The sequence below is a fragment of the Mastigoproctus giganteus genome, chromosome 11 (genome assembly GCF_048544385.1).
Source record: "Mastigoproctus giganteus isolate SK-2022 chromosome 11, ASM4854438v1, whole genome shotgun sequence".
In the NCBI taxonomy this organism is placed as follows: domain Eukaryota; kingdom Metazoa; phylum Arthropoda; class Arachnida; order Uropygi; family Thelyphonidae; genus Mastigoproctus; species Mastigoproctus giganteus.
In genome coordinates this window covers 97,141,360-97,163,488 of record NC_143585.1, presented here as the reverse complement: position 1 = coordinate 97,163,488, position 22,129 = coordinate 97,141,360, and the positions used below count along the sequence as shown (strand labels likewise).

The 22,129-nt window shown below is 33.9% G+C and overlaps 1 protein-coding gene across 1 annotated transcript in view; it reads left to right on the top strand.

The window, feature by feature from the left end:
• Positions 1–21,879, top strand: part of LOC150078284 (uncharacterized) — a 32,905-nt gene extending 11,026 nt beyond the window's left edge. Inside the window, exons 2-3 of the mRNA XM_090384236.1 lie at positions 14,427–14,622; positions 20,504–21,879. Coding sequence (XP_090240362.1) covers positions 14,448–14,622; positions 20,504–21,012 — 684 coding nt within the window. The 5' untranslated portion in view covers positions 14,427–14,447 and the 3' untranslated portion in view covers positions 21,013–21,879. The remainder of the gene's footprint in view (positions 1–14,426; positions 14,623–20,503) is intronic.
• Positions 21,880–22,129: the final 250 nt, after the last annotated feature.

Below are 22,129 nucleotides of genomic sequence, written 5' to 3'. Positions count from 1 at the left end.
AACTAGATTTTATTACGGAACATCTCTTATCTCCGTGGCTCCCATTCATGCAGATTCGTCGCCAGCGACATTCATTCGGTCAAGTGATAAATGTTTGCCTAAAGAAGTTTTACTTCCACTATGCATGCTCGGCAAACATTTTTTTTTTTTTTTTTTTTCTTCCTCCTCCATTCAACGACTCGGAGAAACTGGAACAAATTCCTGACCCCGAACGTGGAATGCTTAAACCCGAGCAGGGAAATTATAGTGGTGAAACTACCATACCATACCATACCGCTAATGCTGGTGCTTGTGGAGAATTTATAGTATCACCACTTCAACTCTAGTTCAATGTGAATAAGTTTGCCAATTTTTAAACTACAACTTGAATTATCTTTCACCGAAGTAATGTACACACTCTTAAAAACATGAACGTTCTTCAACCCGATGATACCTTCTAAACATGTCTTGAATTCTCTCCAGATTTGCATCAGCATATTTTAAGAGGTTCATACATCTTGCATTTATACAAGTTGCTCGATTTTTGCTGATACAAGTTTTAGAATTGCTACGTTTTAAAATCGACAAAGGAGAGCTCAGACTTTTTCACAATGAAATGTAGGTTTTAATTATATAAAATAATACTGTATTTAAAAGTATTTCAAAATAAAATGACACACTTACGACATGTGTGTATTGCCGTGTTAAACAGTAAGCATGAATGTGGTAAAATAGTGTTCAGCTTTAATTGAAAATTATTGTGTAATAATGGGATGTATGTTTTATTTTTGAAGAAACATGTCTATGCTAATTTCATTTCTTAGATTCAGATTATCATGTTTGATAAGTCTTTTCTCCTCACACAGTAAACAAAAGCCTGATGTTGACTTTTTTTTTTTGTTTTTTTCTCTCCTTAACGCAAGGTTATTCTTTTCCCGGTAACAGGAAAAAGTGTCTGATCTTCTTTTTTATCACACAGTGTCGAATCTAGGGGGGAGTGACCAAGGGTGAGTTTACCTCCATTGGAATAAATCCCCCCCTCCCGGAGAAAAATAGTAATTTTTATTTTAGTATTGCAAGATTGCATGAAGGCTCGAATGAGTTATCAGAAAAATTAATAAATGATATGATTGATACATATGCAAAGAAAAAGCAAAGATGAATAAGATTATGATAATACTTAAACGTTTGATTATAATTTGTATGATTTTTTTTTTTTTTGCAAATTAATCTGTGATTTTGATATTAAACTGTGAATTATTGTCAGTAATGTGTTTTTTATGAACTGATGGTATACTGTTAGTATTTAAATGTTAAAAAGTAAAAACCGTTGTTTCCTTTTCTCATATTCTCTTATTACAGTGATGATACTATCAGAAATGTTTCACATAATTTCAAATATGATGAACATTATACAGTATAAATTCGAAAAGGTGAACAATTACTAAATGAATTGATTTATAAGTTATCTATAACAAAAAAAAAAAGACAATTGAAAAAAATATATATTCAAATAAGAAAACGAACAAAGCTACGCATGGATAAAAAGAGACATTAAATAAAAATGAAAGCATCAGATTTTACAGGCAACGCATACAGTGTGCTACTGCTCTTAAAAAATTTTGGTAAATGGCGATCACCATCATATTCATGGTAGAACATTTTAGTTTATGTTGCATTACGTAAAACATGCTCACTTCTTTAAAATCAAAGAACCCGAAGCAAGCTGAGCCACCTCCAGTCGCAACTTCTGGATAAGGGACCAGATGAATGGGAGAGAGAGAGAAACACTTAATTGGAAAAACGATGATTCTAACCTTGGCATTGGTTAGTTCTTTCTTCATCAGCAAGAGTAGAATCATGTACATTCCGAAGCATTGGAGGACAAAGAGCAGAAATTTTAAAAACCTGTAGGAAGTATTATTGCCTGTTGGTCTGAAACCGCCACGAGATCAACAGCTGCATCAGGCATAATTCTTCTCTAAAAAATCCATACCACTGGAAACATCAAAAAGGGGCAAGGCTGCCTAACATGGTAACAGGAAAAAATAACCCTTTTATTATGTAATTATTATTATTATTATTATCCATATGGTGCAAGGAAGCCTGAGGCTTTTGCTGCACCAGCCAAAAAAAAAATCTGAGTTACCCCTGAGAGAGAGAGAAGAGGGAGGAGGTCAGAAATAGAAGGGAATCACCAAGAAAGAGAAGAATGATGATATCCAGCTGAGGACCCTGGGTGTGCCAAGCCCATACTCACCAGATGTGAGCCCCTGGACCACAGGTTTTAACTTCAGTATGTTATAGTTAAGAAAAAAAAATTAAATATACTATCGCATGTGCGATTATTTAAATATTTCTTTCAAATGCACTAGGAAGAAAAGTGGTATTTTTTCGCTATATAATTTAACTAAATATTCGACCAGTTTCGTTGCGGGTTCACTTTTGGGTTGAATTCGCGCTGAAATCAAAGATGAAACAGTTTTTACTTTTTCACGTAGAGGCAAAAACGACAAACCAAGCAAATAACGCACCCATTTTACACTTTGGCTGTCTTTATTTCTATACTGATTTTCCCGTCCTAGATTTTATATTTTCGAATTCTGCAACCAGTTATTGATGCATTTAGCAGATCGTTAATACGGCATTGTTAATGATACTCTTATGGTATACAACCATCAATTTTTGAGAAAATTCTAAAGGAAGTTGTTATTAGTAGTTGAAAAGGGAAAAAAAAAAAAAAATTTTTTTTTTCTTTTCAACTACTAATAACAACGGTTTGTATGTGTATTCTGTGTTTGTCAACTTGGTTATGTTTTGGAGTAGAATGAATTAATTTCGATTTTTTTTTTTTTTTTTTTTGCTCAACAACTAAACAATTTACCGTTATTTATTTGTCTTCGTTTCCCATTTAACGAACACTATTGAACCGTCCTGTGACGGTCGTATATCAGAGCAGTCATTGATCCGGGGTCCCCCCACTTCCTCGTAATTCTTATCTATTGATAATCTTTCACGTGAAAATCGCTATACCCCCCCCCCCCCCTGAATGCCAGGAAGGGTTGGCCCCAACAAAACAAAGACACTATTAAGACGTTACAAAGAATAAAAAGTAATCCGCAACCATGAGTCACCAGGATTAAATATATTGGTGACAAGATACTACCACCTGAATGATCCTTTAAGCGCACCACTTGAACAAAAAATGCAGAAGTTAAAACAGTCATATCAGCATTTGAAATTTGATCGTGAATTTTTCCGCTTTATGTGATAACAGTTTTGAATCCAGGGTGGGGGAATTTAAACTTCGAGAGTACACGTAGGGGAGGATATATATTTTTAATATTTACAGTATATGTATGAATATTATAATAAGAGAAAACAATAGGAAACATTTATTTTTTAACATTTCAATACTAACAGTATATCGTCAGTTCACATTACTGACAATAATTACAGTTTAATAATATCAAAACGACAGATTAAAATTTGCGAAAAAAATCATACAAATTATAATCCAACTTTAAGTATTATAATAATCTTATTCGTCTTTGCTTATGTATCAAGCACATCGTTTATCAATTTTTTTGATAACTCATTCGGGCCTCCTATGCTTATATTCAGCCAATGTTGAAAAATATTAAAATAAAAATTACTATTTTTCGCTGGGGAGTCGAATTTTATTCCACCGGACGTGAAACTCATCCCCCCCCCCGGATTTAACACTGTGATAGCTAAAGAATTTTCCTTGAAATTTTTTTTTCTGGGATTCCTTTTTCCCACCTTACCATTCCTGATCGTTTTGGAAATTATAATATGGGCATATAGTAGTGAAATTATATTAATCTTATAATACCGTGATAAATCTGACTAAAAATGAATAAAAATGTTTTTTAAGCACTTGCTATTCATTTTTGTGCATATAGTAGTTAATCATAAAATAAGTAAATGATAAAACACCAAGCGTAACGATAGTTATTTAGCTCTACCAGTACCGCAAAGCTTACTACTAACTATCGATGTTTGTATTAAATGTCTTTTATCTTTTTTTTTTTTTTTTTGTCTATACGTGCCAAAAAGAAATTGGGTGAACTTGAATCAGTAGAGTCGGAGAGGGCTCGACGTTTGGTCTGTTTGCAAAAACTTCAATTGTTTTCAAGTTTCCATTATTCACTTCAATTTGTTTTATATTTTATGATTTTTTTTTTTTTTCAACACCACCAAGCGTATCATTTATTTGGAGGATTTAATACTGTATTTTATATTAAGTTGGAAAGCCTCACAACTGACGTCCAAAAAAGGAAAGCCGGATATGCAGAAACCGTAGTTCAGATACTTGTTTGCAGATATAAAAGTAGCTTTAGATTAACTGAAAGCTGATCCTAGACCCTTAAAACAAAACTATTACCAGTTAGGAAGAAAGTCCTCAGGGACCTTACCAGAGACCACTATATTTCAGACCTGTATATTCTCCAGAAATGTAATCTTGGATTACCCAAAACCCCTAGTCCCGGAATATTCTTGAAATTGGCCTGAAAACTAGCCTGACAGCAGTACATTAGACTTAAATTAACTGAAAGCTGATTGCATAATAAACTAGAACCAGATTCTAAGAATGTGCCAATTATATGTAACCATAGGGCTGGATTAATTAAAGCATAATACCAAGACCAATATAGTCTAAAACCGGACCTAAACAGTTTCCTGATTGGCACCTTGGTCTTAGATTAACTTCACATTCATATAAATACAGTTGAATACAATTTATGTGTTAGTTGCGAAGTCTATTAGTAGCAATACAGGTGTTATAAGAAGAGCAATACTGTATAGGTATGCAAATAATAATTAATCATAATTTTATTTTATACTAGTACGATAGTAATTAATTAATTTTGTTATTTCATTATCATATATTTTAATATATTTTACTTTTGAAATACAGTACTTTAGCTTAATTTCAGTACTTTTTTTTTTTTTTTTTTTTTTTGTAAGTAACCACCCAATTGAAGTTCAGTGTACTACCTTTTGTTTTCGTGTGTGCATTGTAATTGTCTTTTACTATTAAAAAGTTGGTTACTTGAATATAGTATGTTTTAAATGAATTTGTGAAAGGAGATCACATCACTTTAATGTATTGAGGGATGTGGCTGTACCGGTAGTCGATTCAAGCCATTCTGCACTAGTCAACTTCTACCGGGTCATGGTATGTAATGATTTTTTTTTTTTTTTTTTTTTGATTTTTTTATTTGCCAATGCAATGAGCTCTTGCTTTGCGAGCATTCGATATGTGAAACGATGATCAAAACAAAATCTGAAACCAGACATTCCATATCTCGATCTTTTTCACTTTACGAAAGCATAAGCTTATAAAATTTTCACTATATGCATATGCACTTTATGCATACATGAACGTACTGCAAATTACCGACCCATTATGAAATATTTTTATCTTTTGTAACATATACTGTATATGTAAGCATAACACATTTTTCATGAAATGTACTATCATGCATATGTAAAGTGACCAGATTTTTAGTATTGCAATGCGAGACATCTAGGGGGGTGGAATTTTGCAACCCCCCTAGAAACAATATACACTTTTTTTTTTTATTTATAAAAATAATATTCACATACAAAATATAAATTAATTACATATACTTTGAACTAAACATGTAAAAAAAAATACTGTACAGCCTATATCTTATTTATTTTTTACAGAAAGCCTTAAATTCAGTGTACGGTACCTCTCGTGTTACGCTACGTGATGAACAGAAGGTTGCGTGAAGGACATGAACTCAAAAATAGTTGTAATTAGATGGAAAAACACTAACTTATTAAAGGGGTCATTTTTTAATTGACTTTCATTTTTCTTTAGTTAAAAAAGGTTAGGTTTTTTTCTGTGAACTAATACTAATAATAAAAATACTTACTTATTTTAACAATAAAAATAAGAGAAATTAAATATTTTTCTGCTGAGTGAATTTTTCTTAATAATTCTTCATTATTTGCCATTTCTTCGTAAATTTCTTCACAAGAATTAACAAAATTGCACTTAATTTGTATTGCTTTCAGCGTTTCTACGGTCAGTTGTGTTTTTATTGATGCCACAACTTATTTACTATCGATAAAACTTTCCGTTGTACCATTTGTTCCACAAACATAATGCACATGATTTGCATTATGTTTGCAATTGAACATTGAAAATTGGTACTTGAATTAATAACTATAATAACCATTAATAACTATTTTTCTATACACAACACAGGAGTCATTATACCAAACTGCGGCGTTATAGTATTATTGTTTTATTTATTTATTTTTCCTAAGCAAAAAGTACTCTTGTCAGAATTGGGCATTATTCGTTATTCAAGTTTATTGTTATTCGTGGAGAAGGCGTTATTCATTATTTTTATTTGAACTTCGATTAACACGTAGCGGGTTATGGGTTAACCCATTTCTTGTAGCCTAATGCCATGTAGTTCATGGCGTGTACTACTTTGTTTACCGATCTGCGTCCCTTTAGTCGGTTTAACCTAAAGTGACCAGACGTCCGGGATTTCAATCGTTTGTCCTGGATTGGACATGTAGCCTCCATACTTAAGAAAAATTCACCCAGCGGAAAAAATATTTAATTTCTCTTGTTTTTATTGTTAAAAGTTTTTGTTGTTATTGTTTTTATTGTTATTATTTCACAGAAAAAAACATAACATTTTTTCACTAAACAAAAATGAAAATCGATTAAAAACATAACTCCTCCAATAGGTGTTTTTCTTCCCTTCTGATTACAACTATTTTTCTCAGTCCGTCCTTCATGCAACCTTCTGCTCGTTACGAAGCGTACCACGAGGAGTACCGTATACTGAATTTCAGCCTTTCTGTGAAAAAAAACAACAAACAAATATAGGCTATATATATATATTTTTTTTTTTTTTTTTTTTTAGAAGTGTGATATTTTATTTTTTAAGTTTAGTTCAAAGAAGTATATGTATTTAATTTATATTTTGTATGTGAATATTTTTTATATATAAAAATTAAAAAAAAAAAGTGTATATTGTTTCTAGGGAGTTGTAACCCCCCACCCCTAGATGGATGTCCGGCATTGGAATACTAAGGATCTGGTCACTTTAGACCAGTGGTTTTCAACTGGGGTGCCACGTAATTTGGGTTTAAGTTACTTAAACTTATTATTTTTTAATTTATATGTTTATTTCATTATAAAAAGGTGTACAGTATCTTTTTAATTTTGTGGTGATCTATAATTGATGTTTAGTTAGTACCTCTATATAAAGAATAAAATTATATACTATATATATATATATAATTTGTATTGTGAAATGTAATTTTTATAATTATATTATTGTAATAAATATCATATATATATATACAGGGTGTCTCAAAAATATTGGTACAAACGTTTAGGGGAGGTAGGTAACATCTAAAGGAATCTGAATCACATAGGAACCCATAACCGGAAATATCACAGGAAAGTAGTAGCAGAGGCACAAGAAGCAGAAATGACACAAGACAGTAATTAGTAGCAAACATTTATTTGACATAATATTAACAATGGAGTACGAGATGGATGCATTTCATGATGTTACAACACATGCTCAAAGGTTCCACCATGAGACGCGATGCATTTGGATGCAACATCCAAAATATGTATTCAGTTTATCAGCAAGTGGTCCAATATGATTAAGCCCCCCCGTTCTTCTACTGTTAATATAAGGAAAGAAGTCTTTGCATTTTTTGCCAGAGTTCTCATCCACCTTAACTTGCCCAACTTCCTTTGTGACTTGATTGCAGACTAATTTATGTATACCATAGGTTTCTGTTATCACCTAATAATTTATATGCACACCGCACACATTTCTTCTTTGCCTTGACTTGTTGCATTATGGCCTTGCTGCTTTAGCTGCCAATGCACCATTAAAAACTCAATCAATCAATCAATCTTCTCTGCCCTGTCTCATCAGTTCATCTGACATCCATTTAGGTCTAAGCCTTGAACAGTTGCTTAATTGGAACAGTTTCTAATTATAGAACCCTAGTAACATCTGTGATTACTTCCCTAAATGCTTTGAATTTAGTATTTGCTGTTGGTAAAATCATCAGTTGGTCCCACTGCATAGAATTTAAAAACTGTCTAAGACCACTGTAGTCACTCTTACAAAAGCAAAAGCCGTTCCCTTTATCCTTGACAGTAGTAGTTATGGCTTTAATTAAATTCCACAGTAGTACACTGTGATCATTGCCACCTTGTGGGTCTTTTACCTGCAGATTCTTAATGCATGAAGAGTCACTGCTGAAACCAGAACATCTAGAAACTAAATTTCTCCATTATTATACGTTATGATCAATTAGTCCGCTCTCTTTCTTTGTATAGTTTTTTGGTATACTCATCACAGGTATTAGGCCTATAACACACTCGTACTCTCAATTTTGCTTTCCCAGTGCTTATATCGCACCAGACTGACCAGTGTTGCATTGGTCACCTATGTCGACTGGGTGCAGTCTTAGACTTAATATGCTTCTTAAATAACAGCATAACTCCTCCACCTCACCTGTCCTGTCTGGCTATTCTTTCTATATACATTGTACTCCCCATATTCAAATTCAGCATCACTTAGTCTGAGTCACACCATGTCTCTGCTATTCCTACAATATCTGTATTTGATGACTTAATCAGTACTTCATATTCATCAAATTTATTTACAGTGCTCCTAGAATTAGTGTACCTGCAAGTATACATGCATATATGTATTTACATGTTCCATAATGACCCACGTTAGGGTTTGAGATTGCCGACACCTTGCTTTCCTGACTGCAGCATGTTCCAATAGAAGCAGTGCATGAATCACCTTCACTTCTGCCTGTGGTTTTAGTTAACTCTGTTAGTCTGTGTATCCCCCCACCCAGGCTAGCAGTTTTCTGACCCACCTAACACTACTTCAGTAGCATCAGCAAATATTTTTGCATCCCTTCTGTTTAAGTGTGAACCATCCCTGTGAAAAACATTATCTGCTGTTAATAAGCACAGACCATGCTGTGTAAAATTCTACCTCATGAGCCTTGCACATATTCTCTCCAGAGCCAAACTGATTGACAAGGCTCTCAAATGTGTATTCTCGCCTATCATGTCTGAGCAGAATTTTAACACTTTCAAATTAAATTCTAATTCGTGACTTTTTTTGAAGATTGCCCTGCTACTTGTTAAGTAATTCCTCAGATCTTTTGATATCATTACTGCCAATGTGTACAGCAGTATCACCTTTTATTCCTTTAAAAGCTATGTGCTCTACAATGTCATCTTCTTCTATCCCTGGCAGACATATCCTGGTCCTTTTCACACAACATATTTTCTGTTTCCCTGACAGTTGAGTCATTGACAATAACTGCCTCCTGTTGGAGGCGCCTCCGTAGCCAGGTGGGAAGGAGCAGCAGTGTGTAGCACACGCTTCTTGATTAGACCGGGGTTCGAGCCCGTCACCACCAAATATGGAGAATGCGGAAAGGTCATGGAATGACCACCGTATATCCCGGAGCAATATGGCCTTAGTTGCTAATGCTCCTAAAAACCAAATAACAAACAAACAAAGCCTCCTGTTGGACCAGCACATTCTGTCTTGGGGATTGCCAGATGCAAAAGTGTGAGCTCTGGTGTTGAGTTCAGCAGCTGAGAGCTTGATGCCCACCCCATTTTAATTCCTTCAAGGGTATGCACCCTGCTCTTCAAACTCTCATAAAAACCCATCAGAATGCTGAGTTGATTGATAATTTGTTCAGTCTCTGCACCAAACATGCATAATGACATTCCCCTTGGCTGTATCATGTTCTGTTCCAGAAAGTCCACAAACATTGCATATTTAGTTAGGCTGTGATTCATAGGAGAATTGCCGCTTTCGGTTCTTCCTCTCAGCCAAAGCGCCTGCACTGCTTTGTGTATGTTGCTTTACTGCTCTAGTCTGGGACATGATTTCTACTAATCTGGGACATGATTTCTTTTTAAGTACAATTTAATTGATCCCGTTTAATTATGTTTGCGGAGTTTTGAATTAGTTTCATCCTTACTAAAAGTAAAATTATGCAGCTAAAAAAAAAAAAAAAAAATCCAAACTGCGTTATTAGAACCTTCTGAGTACTTAGAGTTTACATAAGTAAAGAAGTCTTTACTGTTTTTCTTTGCATCCTTTGCGAAAGATTTCTCTACTATGAATGCTACTTTATTTGTAATGTTTCTGAGAGATTTCAATAAACTGAAAATGTTGAAGAGCAAGTCCTACCATAAGTATTAGATAGTTATTTCATTTAGAAATTTTTCTTTACAAGCACAGAGGACATTACACAGGCAGCAATTCTGTCCATTTCGTAGTATGTCTGTGTGAGAATTGATGGCATGAAGTGTGAATAAGCATGCTTTTTTCCTGTGGTTCATTTTGCAATGTACGTGCGATAATCAGTTTCTTGGCTCTGTGTTTCTGGCTACACATTACTAAACATCTTGCATTATCAACATTGATGTAGTGATCTTGGGGACACATGGGGAGTGGTTCTTATTTTTTTACTAGCAAGCCTTTCAGGAATAGCATACCAATATGTTTTGGAACAATTTGTGGGAACTGTTGGAAGACATATCCTTCAAAAATTGGCAGATGTGCTTTATGCATGATCCACTGGCAACAGTGTATTTTTCGTGTGCTGTTTCTGACTTTTTATATATGGAGTATAACTGATCGATTGGTTAGAATTGTCCTATTCTGGAGGTTCCCGAAGTGTGGGGCATGTCCCTTCCTTGGGTGCACATTTGGTTTTCTGAAGGGGGAACTTGTTGTTTTCAAGCACAACTTTTTTAATTAAATATAGACAAACCATCCCACTGATCCAGGTATGAGGCATTTCTTATTTATATTATTCATACTTTATTTGTATTTTATTTCTTTGAGATTAAATGTATTGAAGAGTATATTAAATTTTAAAGCATGTATAGTTATTGCTAAATTATGTCAAATCTGTTTATTTTCACTTGGGGGGTTACATGAAATTTCTGGAAAATTTTAAGGGTGTTGCTGCAGGTGTAAAAGTTAGGCAACCTCTGCTTTATACCATGACTAACATGATCATCTGACCTCACATCATACATGAAAATCGTGCAAGACAAACTGAGAAAGTGCATTTTGGAAGCTGTTGAAACCATTGAACAATAACATGTATCAGGAAATTTTGGATTCATCATGTTACATTGAACAAAATAGAGTTCACTTTGAAGAGCTGCTTTAGAATGTTTTCCCTTTAGAGGTCCACTTAAGTTGTCTTTTTGTTTCAAAATTTATGATTAATCTTTGAATTACTTTTTAGACATTGCTTAATTATGAGTTAAGTTAATTATCAATTACTAGTTGTTACATCACAGCACATAAGGATTCCTTAATATATATCATCAGTTTTTAGACATGTTTATAGGAATATGTCTATTTTTAGCTGTAGAATATATCCCTACATTTCCACTGTGCAGTTTTGAAACAGCCTGTATAATAAGAACAGTTAATATCTTTAGTATTGGCCGTTTTATCTCCCAAAATAAATTATTTCTGGCTGCCTTACAGCACACAGAAGAGAAATTGAAGATTAAACTGTGTTATTGACTCCAGTCTAGTGTATAAAATGTGCTATACACATTTTATACACTAGACTGAAGAGATCAGATTTTTTAATGACTCTACTAACTAGAAATTAAATTTTTTATTAGTTCATTTTATTATCATTATTTTAAGTTAAATGTATCATTTACTTAAGTCTTTGGTAGACATGCCTTGCTCCTCTATTACTTCTCCATGTTAAAGAATATATTGCCTGTTTCTGTAACAGCTGATTCACCCAGTTTAAAGGGGAATGACAATTTTCATCCATCTGATCAGTTACAGTCATGTTTGTAATTAATGAACCACCTTGTGCTTTCCTGTTAAATATGTGAAAGAAAATTGGTAAGAAGTTATCAAAACATTCTAAAACTGATTTAATATACAATCTAACTGATCTTTAATCAGTTTTAAATAATACTGAAAGTTGATTTGTAGCATGCCAGATCAACGTAAGATGGTCATCAAAAACAAAGGCTGGGCATATAAATGTATTTGCCCCCAAGTCAGATGTGTGGTGTCGATTAGAACCCAGACAATATTTCAGCAGTTTGGGTTCTTTATCTACTCTGTCTGACGCCTCCGTAGCCAGGTGCGTAGCACACGCTTCTTGATTAGACCAGGGTTCGAGCCAGTCACCACCAAATACGGAGGATGTGGAAAGGTCAGGGAATGACCACCGCATATCCCTGAAGCAATATGGCCTTAGTTGCTAATGCTCCTAAAAACCAGATAACAAACAAACATCTACTCTGTCCATACAGCTGAAAATTTGAAAATGCTTTTCTTTGCTTTCTCCACTGAAAATTCCATAAATCTCCCAACTAGATACAATTCATGAATTAAGTCAAACCTAATTATATGCACATGTCGATTGGCAACCATCACTTAAGTTATTAATAGCAAGCTGGCTTTACTGTCATGCATTTTCTTTCAGTTGGTAATGCTCTCTAGCTCCATCACATTGAAGGAATCAAAGGTCTGAAATTAAATAAAGAAATAAATTTAAAATTTGCATATAATTTTTCAACAGTTCTAAAGGGAATTTTAATAAAAAAAATAAATGTTTTAATATAAAATGTGGATTTTTCACAGTTGTGTTCAGAAAAGATTGAAAATACATGTCATAAAAGAAGTGAACAATTTTTAATTATTTTTTGATGATTTTTCAAATGTGGGCATGTGGGGTCTAAGTGACCCTGTGCACTTAGAGAAAGAACAGTTTTTTTTGCACCTGCTCACTGGTTAAGTTTGATTCAGTGTTTATTTTTCATATGTACTATTCATTGCTATATATATCATTGCATTCAATAATACCCTTGTGATTTTCACTCATTTCATTTATGGACCAATTAAATTTAATAAACATTAATGTTTAATAATATATGGAATATCTGTATAAATTTACTTTCTTAATATATAAAATTAGATATTTACTCACAAAAAAAAAAATATATATATTATATTTTATTTAATTTAAAATATTTCGGCTTCATATGGAGGAATTGCGAGTCGCTGCCTCTAAAGAATGCTCAATTATTTATTTTTTTACTTTATTATAATTTAACTTTTGTCAATATTTAATGGTAGTATATATATATATATGTATGCAGGGTTGTTAAAATTAAACTATCCCTATGTAGAGGGCTCTGGAGCAAGTTCTGAGGCTCGTACTAAAGAGAAATTTGGACAACAGGTACAATAAAGAATGTGTTCGCTGTTTATTGGGAAAAAAAATTAGTTACAAAAATTTGTCACTATATGGCGCGTAACTATCTTAGTTACAATTATGCAAATAATATAAGTTATTTGCATAATCATAAGTTATTGCCACAGCTCTACTGTACTATATAAACAGTGGCGGATTTAGCACTTGAGAGGCCCCAGGTGCAATTCAGTTTTGAGGCCCCAGACGCAATTCAATGTTGAGGCCCCCATCTAAATATTTTCGGTATCACTACACTGCATTCTACGCGCACATTTTTACTATAGCAGGCGCTCTAGATTTGGTGTTGCGGGGACACAGATATACCTGATAATGTAATAATTTATTTTGAGTTGTCTTATACTCACTATTTATAGTATTAATTAGCAATGTTCATCTAGTATCAGGATTAATTACTTTACAATCTGGAATTACTGAAATCTAGCACATTTTACAAAAAAAAAATCAGCATTTTACAATCTGGAAATATTAATAAAATGGGCTGAAATTAATAAAAAACTAAAATTAATAAAATAATTCCTTGAGCTTCTTCTGATTCCTTGAATCAGAGGAAGCTCAATGCTTTTAGGATTCTTCCTGTTGCTCATACTATGCACAAGAGGTGGCATAAATTTAATTTGAGGAAGGATAGTTGCAAAATAGATGTTCAGAAGTTTGCCTTTAGCCAGCAAGTGGTTGATTTCTGGAATAAACTTCCGTCTGTTGTTGTATGTTGTGGAAGTTTATAGATTAAATAAATTCAAGAAAGGACTATACAGACTATTGGAGGGCATGGATAGGTGAAATGGGAAGTGTGTGTGTTTTTTTTTTTTTTTTTTTTGTTGTGTGATGCTGTATAAGCTTGCTTTCTTGCATCATATGCCATTTACTGATGCTAATGTAAATTAAGTTCATTTGGTAGGGCTTAATATACATTGAAATGTACTCTAAAACAGCTTGACCACTAGGTATACTTCTTTAAAATTTTGAAATACAGTGCACATTCAATCCCTGAGTTTGCCAGGTTTTAAAGCGTTTACTGTATCATTAAAAAAAATGTTAACTTGATAAGGAATAAAACATTTCTAAAGAAATTTCTCCTTTAGGTAAGAACACAGTCAGCAGCTATGGATTCAGCTGATCCTGAGGAAGCCTCAAGTCCTGTCAATAAATACAGTTTACCAAAGTGGATGAATATAGCAATGGATTTTTTAACTCCTAATCTGGAACATTCTATTTCTTCAGATATTAATTGGACACCAACTACTAACCATGAAAAAGAAAACCTTTCTAGCCTGTCTTGTGAGTAATCTTGTTATAATCTGTTCCATAAAAATGTGATCTATTCATCTGTTATTAATAGCAATGTCTTTATATTTAAACATATTTTAATATTATTTTACATAAAATTGAAGATATCATCATAGAATCATAAATGCTTGGGGAAGGGAGGTTGTAGGAATAACAGTTTCTTTTTAATTTTCAAAATGTAGAATTAACAAAAACAGAATACAGTTTTTTAATTTCAACAACAAAATTTATGCAATAAAATAAACTATTTTTTATTAATATATTTAGCAGAACTCTTCATGACACTTAACAGACCTTTGTTATTTTTAATTTTATTCTTAAAATCTGTGCAGTTTAAGTCCCTCAAATTAAAAGCACAAGTAATAATTGCATTAACTGTACTTATCTGTAACCTATTACGCTCATCAGTCCATTGTATTTCCATTAAAGAAAATATTCGCTCGCAGCCGGCTTTGTGCCCCGGAATTGCAAATAAATGTGAATATGATCTAATAAACTCGCTCTTTTGTTCAAGGAATTTGCTTTTTTTTTTTATCAAACTTAATTTCAAATTTTTCAAATAATTCCAGAGAATTTGCTATATCCTCCTTTTGGAGTGTTTTTCATTAGCATCCAGGTTAAGAACTGGAATTTTTTTAAGGGTTTTGATCAATTTTCTAAATAATTTTTAGCTGACGAATAAAAATCTGTAATTTCGTTTTTAAACTTATGAACTTTTCGGTTTTCTATATCACACTGAATAATTTTTCTAGCCTCAAATGACAGAAATTGATCAGATATTCTAATATCTTAATTGTTTCTTCAACACTTATTTTAAACTCCAAGTTTTTTCAGTTTTTAGTATCTGCTTATTGAAGAAACTGAGAAAGCTGTGGGCAGTCCACAAATATGCTTCTCCCAATGGATGATTCAAAGAAATGGAAGGTTTTTCTTCGGAAAAAAAAAAAGTAAACCTTAGAAAATATTTAAAATGCATCCAATGGCAGGAAATAATGACAACCAGCTAGTTTTAGAGTGAGAGAGCAATTTTTTATACTTTATATTAACAGTAGCACAAAATTCTTTTAAATGTTCCATTCGAACAATATAAGTGTGAAAGTAAGAAAATATTTTTATAACTACCAATTCCACATCAACTGCTAGTCTTCCTGCTCCCAATTGAGCAGAATTATGAAATATGTGCACTAGACATCTTTGATATTGGAATTAACCAAATTTTTTGAGTCGAGAAAACATGTTTCATTCGCCTCTTCTGTTGATTCTTCCAAAATTAACATTTGTTTTGTCAGCTCCGAATGCAATACACTTTTCTTTGGGGATATTATTTTCTCCCGAAATATTAAATGAACATGAAAAGGTAGCAATGGTTACCTTGTCACGTTGATTTGAATTTTCTTTGACATAGAAGGGTTCCAATTTGAATGATGATGATGCAGTTGTTTGAAATTTGATTGACTTGATGTCTGATATCATATCTCCCAACATGTCTTCCCTTTTTTACAAAACTCCATTCTTATTGGAAGTTCTCATTGATAACGTTTAAGCATTTTTTTAAAAAATATTATGCAGCTTAAACTAATTAAAAATCTGTTACAAAAAGTTTCACTTCTCTTTTTCTATAAACTGATTGAACCACGTGCACTGAACACAAGTCGTTGACGGCGCGATTGAAGACAGTATTACGAACTCTGCTGCTATTTTTTGATTGTGCACAAATACATTTGTAAATTTATTTATTATTATTTTTTTTTTTTTTTTTGTGTTGTTCTAGCAATCCATCCTGGATTGGGGCTTCCCTGGGCCTGGGAAGTCCTCTTTTCTCCTTCCCTATCTTCATTTTATACAAATTTTTCTTTCCTCCCTGGGAAACTCGTTCCACAGGGAGGAGGGCATGCAGATAGCAAGGGACACCTTGCCCTCCCGCTACTAGGGACAAGTACCTGGGGATGGTTGTTCATGTGATCACTGCTTCCAAGTAGCCAAAAGACAACATCACACTACAGAACACACACATAAGCTTACAACCACAATTTTTCTTTCCTATCACTTTCTCACCATCCCCTCTCTCACCTTTCCTTTCATCCAACATGGGATATTCCCATGCGTGATGATTTTTTTTTTTTACACGACACACACACTGGCTTTACCTTGACAGAGTCTGTAAAAACTGAACAGAGCAACAAGGCAGAGATGAACTTTTTTTCTAGGAGCCGCCCATACAAAAACACACACACAAAAAAAAAATTTGTAAAATTGCACTACTATTTTTTGATTGTGCCCAAATACATTTGTACAAAAATTTTCATTACAAGAAATCGGGACATTTAAATGTCCTAAAGAAAAAAGCTTTTGGGACACTGGGACAGTTTCACATAAACCAGGATGAATCAGAGAAAACCAGGACTTATGGACACCCTATTTATACATCATGTTAAATTATATAACATGGGTTATAAAGGTTAGAATAGTTTTATTTCTTGACACAAAATTTAATTTGTCTCTAATAGTAATTTGAGATAAATAAATTAGATTTGATTTTTTGAAACAGTTGGAGTTCAAGCCAGCCAATGCTGATATATTAAGACTAACAGAGGCATGGCGTCATCCAGGGATAGGGAATGAAGAATTTCATTATAGTGAACGCTGTGTTCAGGGGAGAGAAGCAGATTTTGGGTGATGCATGCTTCTTATCAAAAGTGACTAGACTCAAGAAATGCTAGTCTTTAAACATCCCATTATCTCTCTTTTTGAAGTATCCTGTGGAATGTCTGTTCATTCACCTGAACAGTTCAGCTGTTGTTACCACTTTTTTTTTATTTTTTATTAAGCTTAACTTTTGATTTTCAGACTGTTATCAGTAATTTTCTGTTGATCAGCAAAGTTACAGAAAATGGCTTTTTTTTTTTTTTTTTTTTTTTTTTGAAGACCTCTTTTAAGGTGATTTCTGTCTTAGTACTCCTCAGACAATCATAAGTGCATATTGTCCATTTTATGCATAGCATTTCCACTGGGATTCTGTTTATTTCTTTTTTGAATTCTGAGTGTAAGCTCAGTAGTGATATGTGAATGAACAATGTAAACTTTGTTTTTCAAATAGTCCCACACAAAAACAAAATGAAACCAGGCAATCTTGTTGGCTAAGGAGTGCCACTATTCTTGGACTTGATGTAATTGAAAGCAGCTATCTTACAGTATTCATTAATATTTTGGCAGTATGAGCAGTTTGCCTTTATTGCTGTGAGAATGTCATGTTGTCATTAACTTTAGGAAACTAGATTAATCCTTTCATCAGAAATGTTCATGTGGACACATCTATCAGATGGCATTGCATTTTCATTTTTGTCCTCAATGAGGTAAGGGCTGATATATGCGGTGCCTCCGTAGCCAGGTGGGAAGGAGCAGCAGTGCGTAGCACACGCTTCTTGATTAGACCGGGGTTCGAGCCCGTCACCACCAAATATGGAGGATGCGGAAAGGTCAGGGAATGACCACCGCATATCCCGGAGCAATATGGCCTTAGTTGCTAATGCTCCTAAAAACCAAATAACAAGCTGATGCTGTAACCTTGGTACTTTATGTGCGGTGCCTCCGTAGCCAGGTGGGAAGGGGCAGCAGTGTGGCGTAGCACACGCTTTTTGATTAGACTGGGGTTCGAGCCCATCACCACCAAATGTGGAGGATACGGAAAGGTCAGGGAATGACCACCACATATTCCCAGAGCAATATGGCCTTAGTTGCTAATGCTCCTAAAAAAAAAAAAACCAAAACCAAAAAACTTTGTGGTTAAAGGTTAATGGTATATTAGATGGGCTTCTTTCCGGCCAACACTGTGAAGTCCCACAGTGGTTCAGTGTTGGGTCCATTATTGTTTTTTGTATTTATAAATGATATCGATGATGGTATATCAAGCTTAATGTCCAAGTTTGCAGACGATTCAAAGGTTGGCAGGGTTGTTAAGGACACTACTGACGCTATGGTGCTGCAACAGGATCTGGAAAGGTTAAGCAGATGGGCTGAGAGGTGGCAAATGAAATTTAACATTGACAAATGTAAAGTACTACATATGGGAAACAGCAACCCCAGAGCAACGTATCAACTCTGTGGAACTACGCTGACAATGGTAGAAAATGAAAAGGACCTGGGGGTAATTGTGCAGGAAGATAAGAAGTTCTCTGAGCAGTGCAGACGGGCTGCAAGAGTAGCTCGTGGTGTCTTGTCAATGATATACAGGAATTTTTCTAGCAGGGATAAGGAGGTGATTATTCCCTTGTATAAGGCAATGGTCAGGCCACATCTTGAGTACTGTATACAGGTCTGGAGGCCTCATTTCAAGAAGGATGTAGAGCTGCTGGAACGAGTACAGAGAAGGGCAACAAGATTAGTGAATGGAACAAAGGGTTGCTCTTACAAATAAAGGCTTAAGTTTTGCAAATTACAGTGTCTGGAGACTAGGCACTGGCGAGGTGATCTGATAGAGGTGTAAAGCCTTGAATGGTTTGAGCATGCTCAGTGCCGACAGGATTCTTCCTCTTGCTCAGAATAATCACCTGAGAGGGCATAAATTCAGATTGAGGAAAGACAGATGTAGGATAGATGTGCGGAAATTTGCCTTTAGCCAGCTTGTAGTTGGTTGGTGGAACAGACTTCCATCCCTTGTTGTGGAGGTTGATAGCCTAAATAAATTTAAGGCTCAGCTGGACAGGTATTTCGAACGAACGGAGGGGTGAAATGGAAGTGGTTTTTTTTTTGGCTGATGCTGCATAAGCTTGCTTTCTTGCATCATATTCCTCTACTAATGCTAACACTGAAAATTCTGCTTGCTAAGTATGGAAAGATGAAAATGTGCCTCATCAGTGATAAACAGATTATGAATAGACTCCATCCTTGTACAGAAGAGTCAGGGGTTGTTGACAGATATTCAAGTGGTTAATGTAATTTTAATCTTTCAGTACATACACTGCCTTCCTGGATTTTGTATAGATAGAAATAAGTCTTCATGCAAAATGCACCGTAGGCTCCTGTCTGGAATGTTTAATGTAACCTGCATAGCAATGTGTAAAATGTAATGGACTCTGTTCAAGCATGGTCCTGATAGTGCTGATGTTGTCTGGCATTCTTATACTTCTTGCTTTACCCAGAGGCTTCTTCTTTAGTGCAGAATAGTGTTTTCTCAAAGTTCATAATCTGATGAGTGGACCTTATTGGATTATTATGGTGAAAAAATAAGCATTGAGTGGCCACAATACTATTATCATTTTTATAAGTATGCCTTAATGATGAATGCAGGTTGCACACCAGTCAAGTACTCCATGGTTATTGGATGCTGTGATGCTGACCACACAGCATAGGTGACTAAATTACTCTTACCATCTTAGTGAGACATGGGAAAATCAGTGTTTATAATTGCCTATTTCTCTGTTGTCGGCACCGTAAAATAATAAACCTTTGGTTTTCAGATGCTGGTGCAATGTGATTCACAAGTGTGGGCCCTATGGATGAAATCCTTCTTTATTCTGTCATATACTTTAATTGTATATATACATTTATCTTTTGGCTTCTCAAAAGAAGCATGCATGATTCTAGCAACATGAAAGCACTACAAAGATGGTCTTAGTACCATTGTGTACTGTTGTAATTCCAAAATTCATAAACAGAACAATGAAAAATAGTGTATTATGTGAGTAGTAATTTCTAAGTTGCATAAGTATTAATTGAATAAAGATTTATCTTCATATGATGACAATAAAAGATTTTTATTCTTTTTTAAAAATAATTATTCTCATTCAGTGAGTTTTAATTATTATTGATAATTGTTTCTGTCACACATGTTGCCAATTTTTAATCTAAATTTTAAAAAAATATTTACTTATAGCAAATTCTTCAACTACAGTTTGGCAATCTGTTGAAGAAACAGTTGGAGTATATTCCTGTCCAGTAACACCAGGTCACTATTTTCAAGAAAGCAGAATACCTGTCACTGCCACTCCTCAGCCATTTTCTACTACCCCTGCCATTAAAGATTCATCATCAACACCAAGTTCTTCTGAAACAACTCCAGTATGCTCACCTCAAGGATCTCCAGTATTTCCAAAACGCATTTCTGAAAGTAATTCTGGTTTTAAAAGCAATCATTCCGTGTCATCTAGTATGAGTCCTATACGCTGGATTTGTGAGGGTTTATTTACATATCCAGGAAATAAAGATCAATCACAACAAATGGCACCTAAAGGAAAACCTGAATATAGATCAAATGGAAATATGTTACATAGCAGTGATGATAAAAAAATATCTAAGAGAAAGTTTGCCTTGCCACTTGTTGGTAACAAAAAATATAATATCTCTAACTTCGATATAAATGCCTTAAGCCCTACTTCTTGGTAAAAGAATACCTTCATGATCTTTATCACAGCAAAAGCTATATGGCATAGTCAGTGTATGGAAAAGCACTTGAACCGTTCTGTCTACTTAATTGTTTTTTCTGGCCGGAAGATTTTAAACTACAGTGAATATTGCAGTGGTAGTTAGTTCTCCTAGTAGATCAAACTTCTGTACAAAGAGTTGTCTGTCTAAGATATTGTGCTGATTATTATTGTCCAGAATGGTCCCAGTGCCTCTTCCTGTATATTAACTTGCCATTTAGCTTTTACTGTATATTAATGTTATGAATTGTACACCTTCTTCACATTGCATTGTACCTCACACAGAACAGCTCTTATCACTAATTGAGACAACTTGCTATTTAATGAAGGACAGTTAGTCCTGAAATAAGCTGTTGTAGCAGTGTCTCATCTGTTAAATAAATGGCAGCATAGCCTTTTGGCAGTGCCATTTGTTTAAAAATAGTGCATCATATAGTTAATTTGTGTTATAGCAATTCATTCTGTTGTGAGTACCATGACATTGCAATATTCAGTTTAAAATTGATTCTGATAAAACATTTTTTTAAGGGCACAGTTAGAATTATGTAGGTATTCAGATAATACATGTGAGTGCACTCCACTGCATATACTAACATCAGAATTCGTTGTTTTTGGGGGAAAATTTCCATGTTTTAAGTTGAATCCCTTTTAACTTAATTTTCTTTCTTATTTGTATGACATTAAACTTTACTTTGAACTTGTAAATTTCCTATAATAAACATCCTGATATTATGATATGTAGTGTGGTGTGTCCAAGTTCAAAATTTGTTGGCTGTAAAAACGTAAGTGGACAGAGTAGTCCAAACTCTTCCATATGAAATGAAATTGCATATAGCACATTTTCCTTGATAAATTACAAAAATGTGTATGTATTCTTTTTTGAAGTTGCTTCATTTGCATTCATTATGATTGATCATTTGAAAAATAAATTATTATTTACAAAACATGGTAATCGAATCCTCTAAGAAAAATGTTTACATTTTTGATTGAATTTTTTCTTCAAAAATTGATCTAATATCTAAAGTTGGTATCTAACTGCCTTTGTATCTACTTTAAACCTAAATAAAAGTAAACTTTTG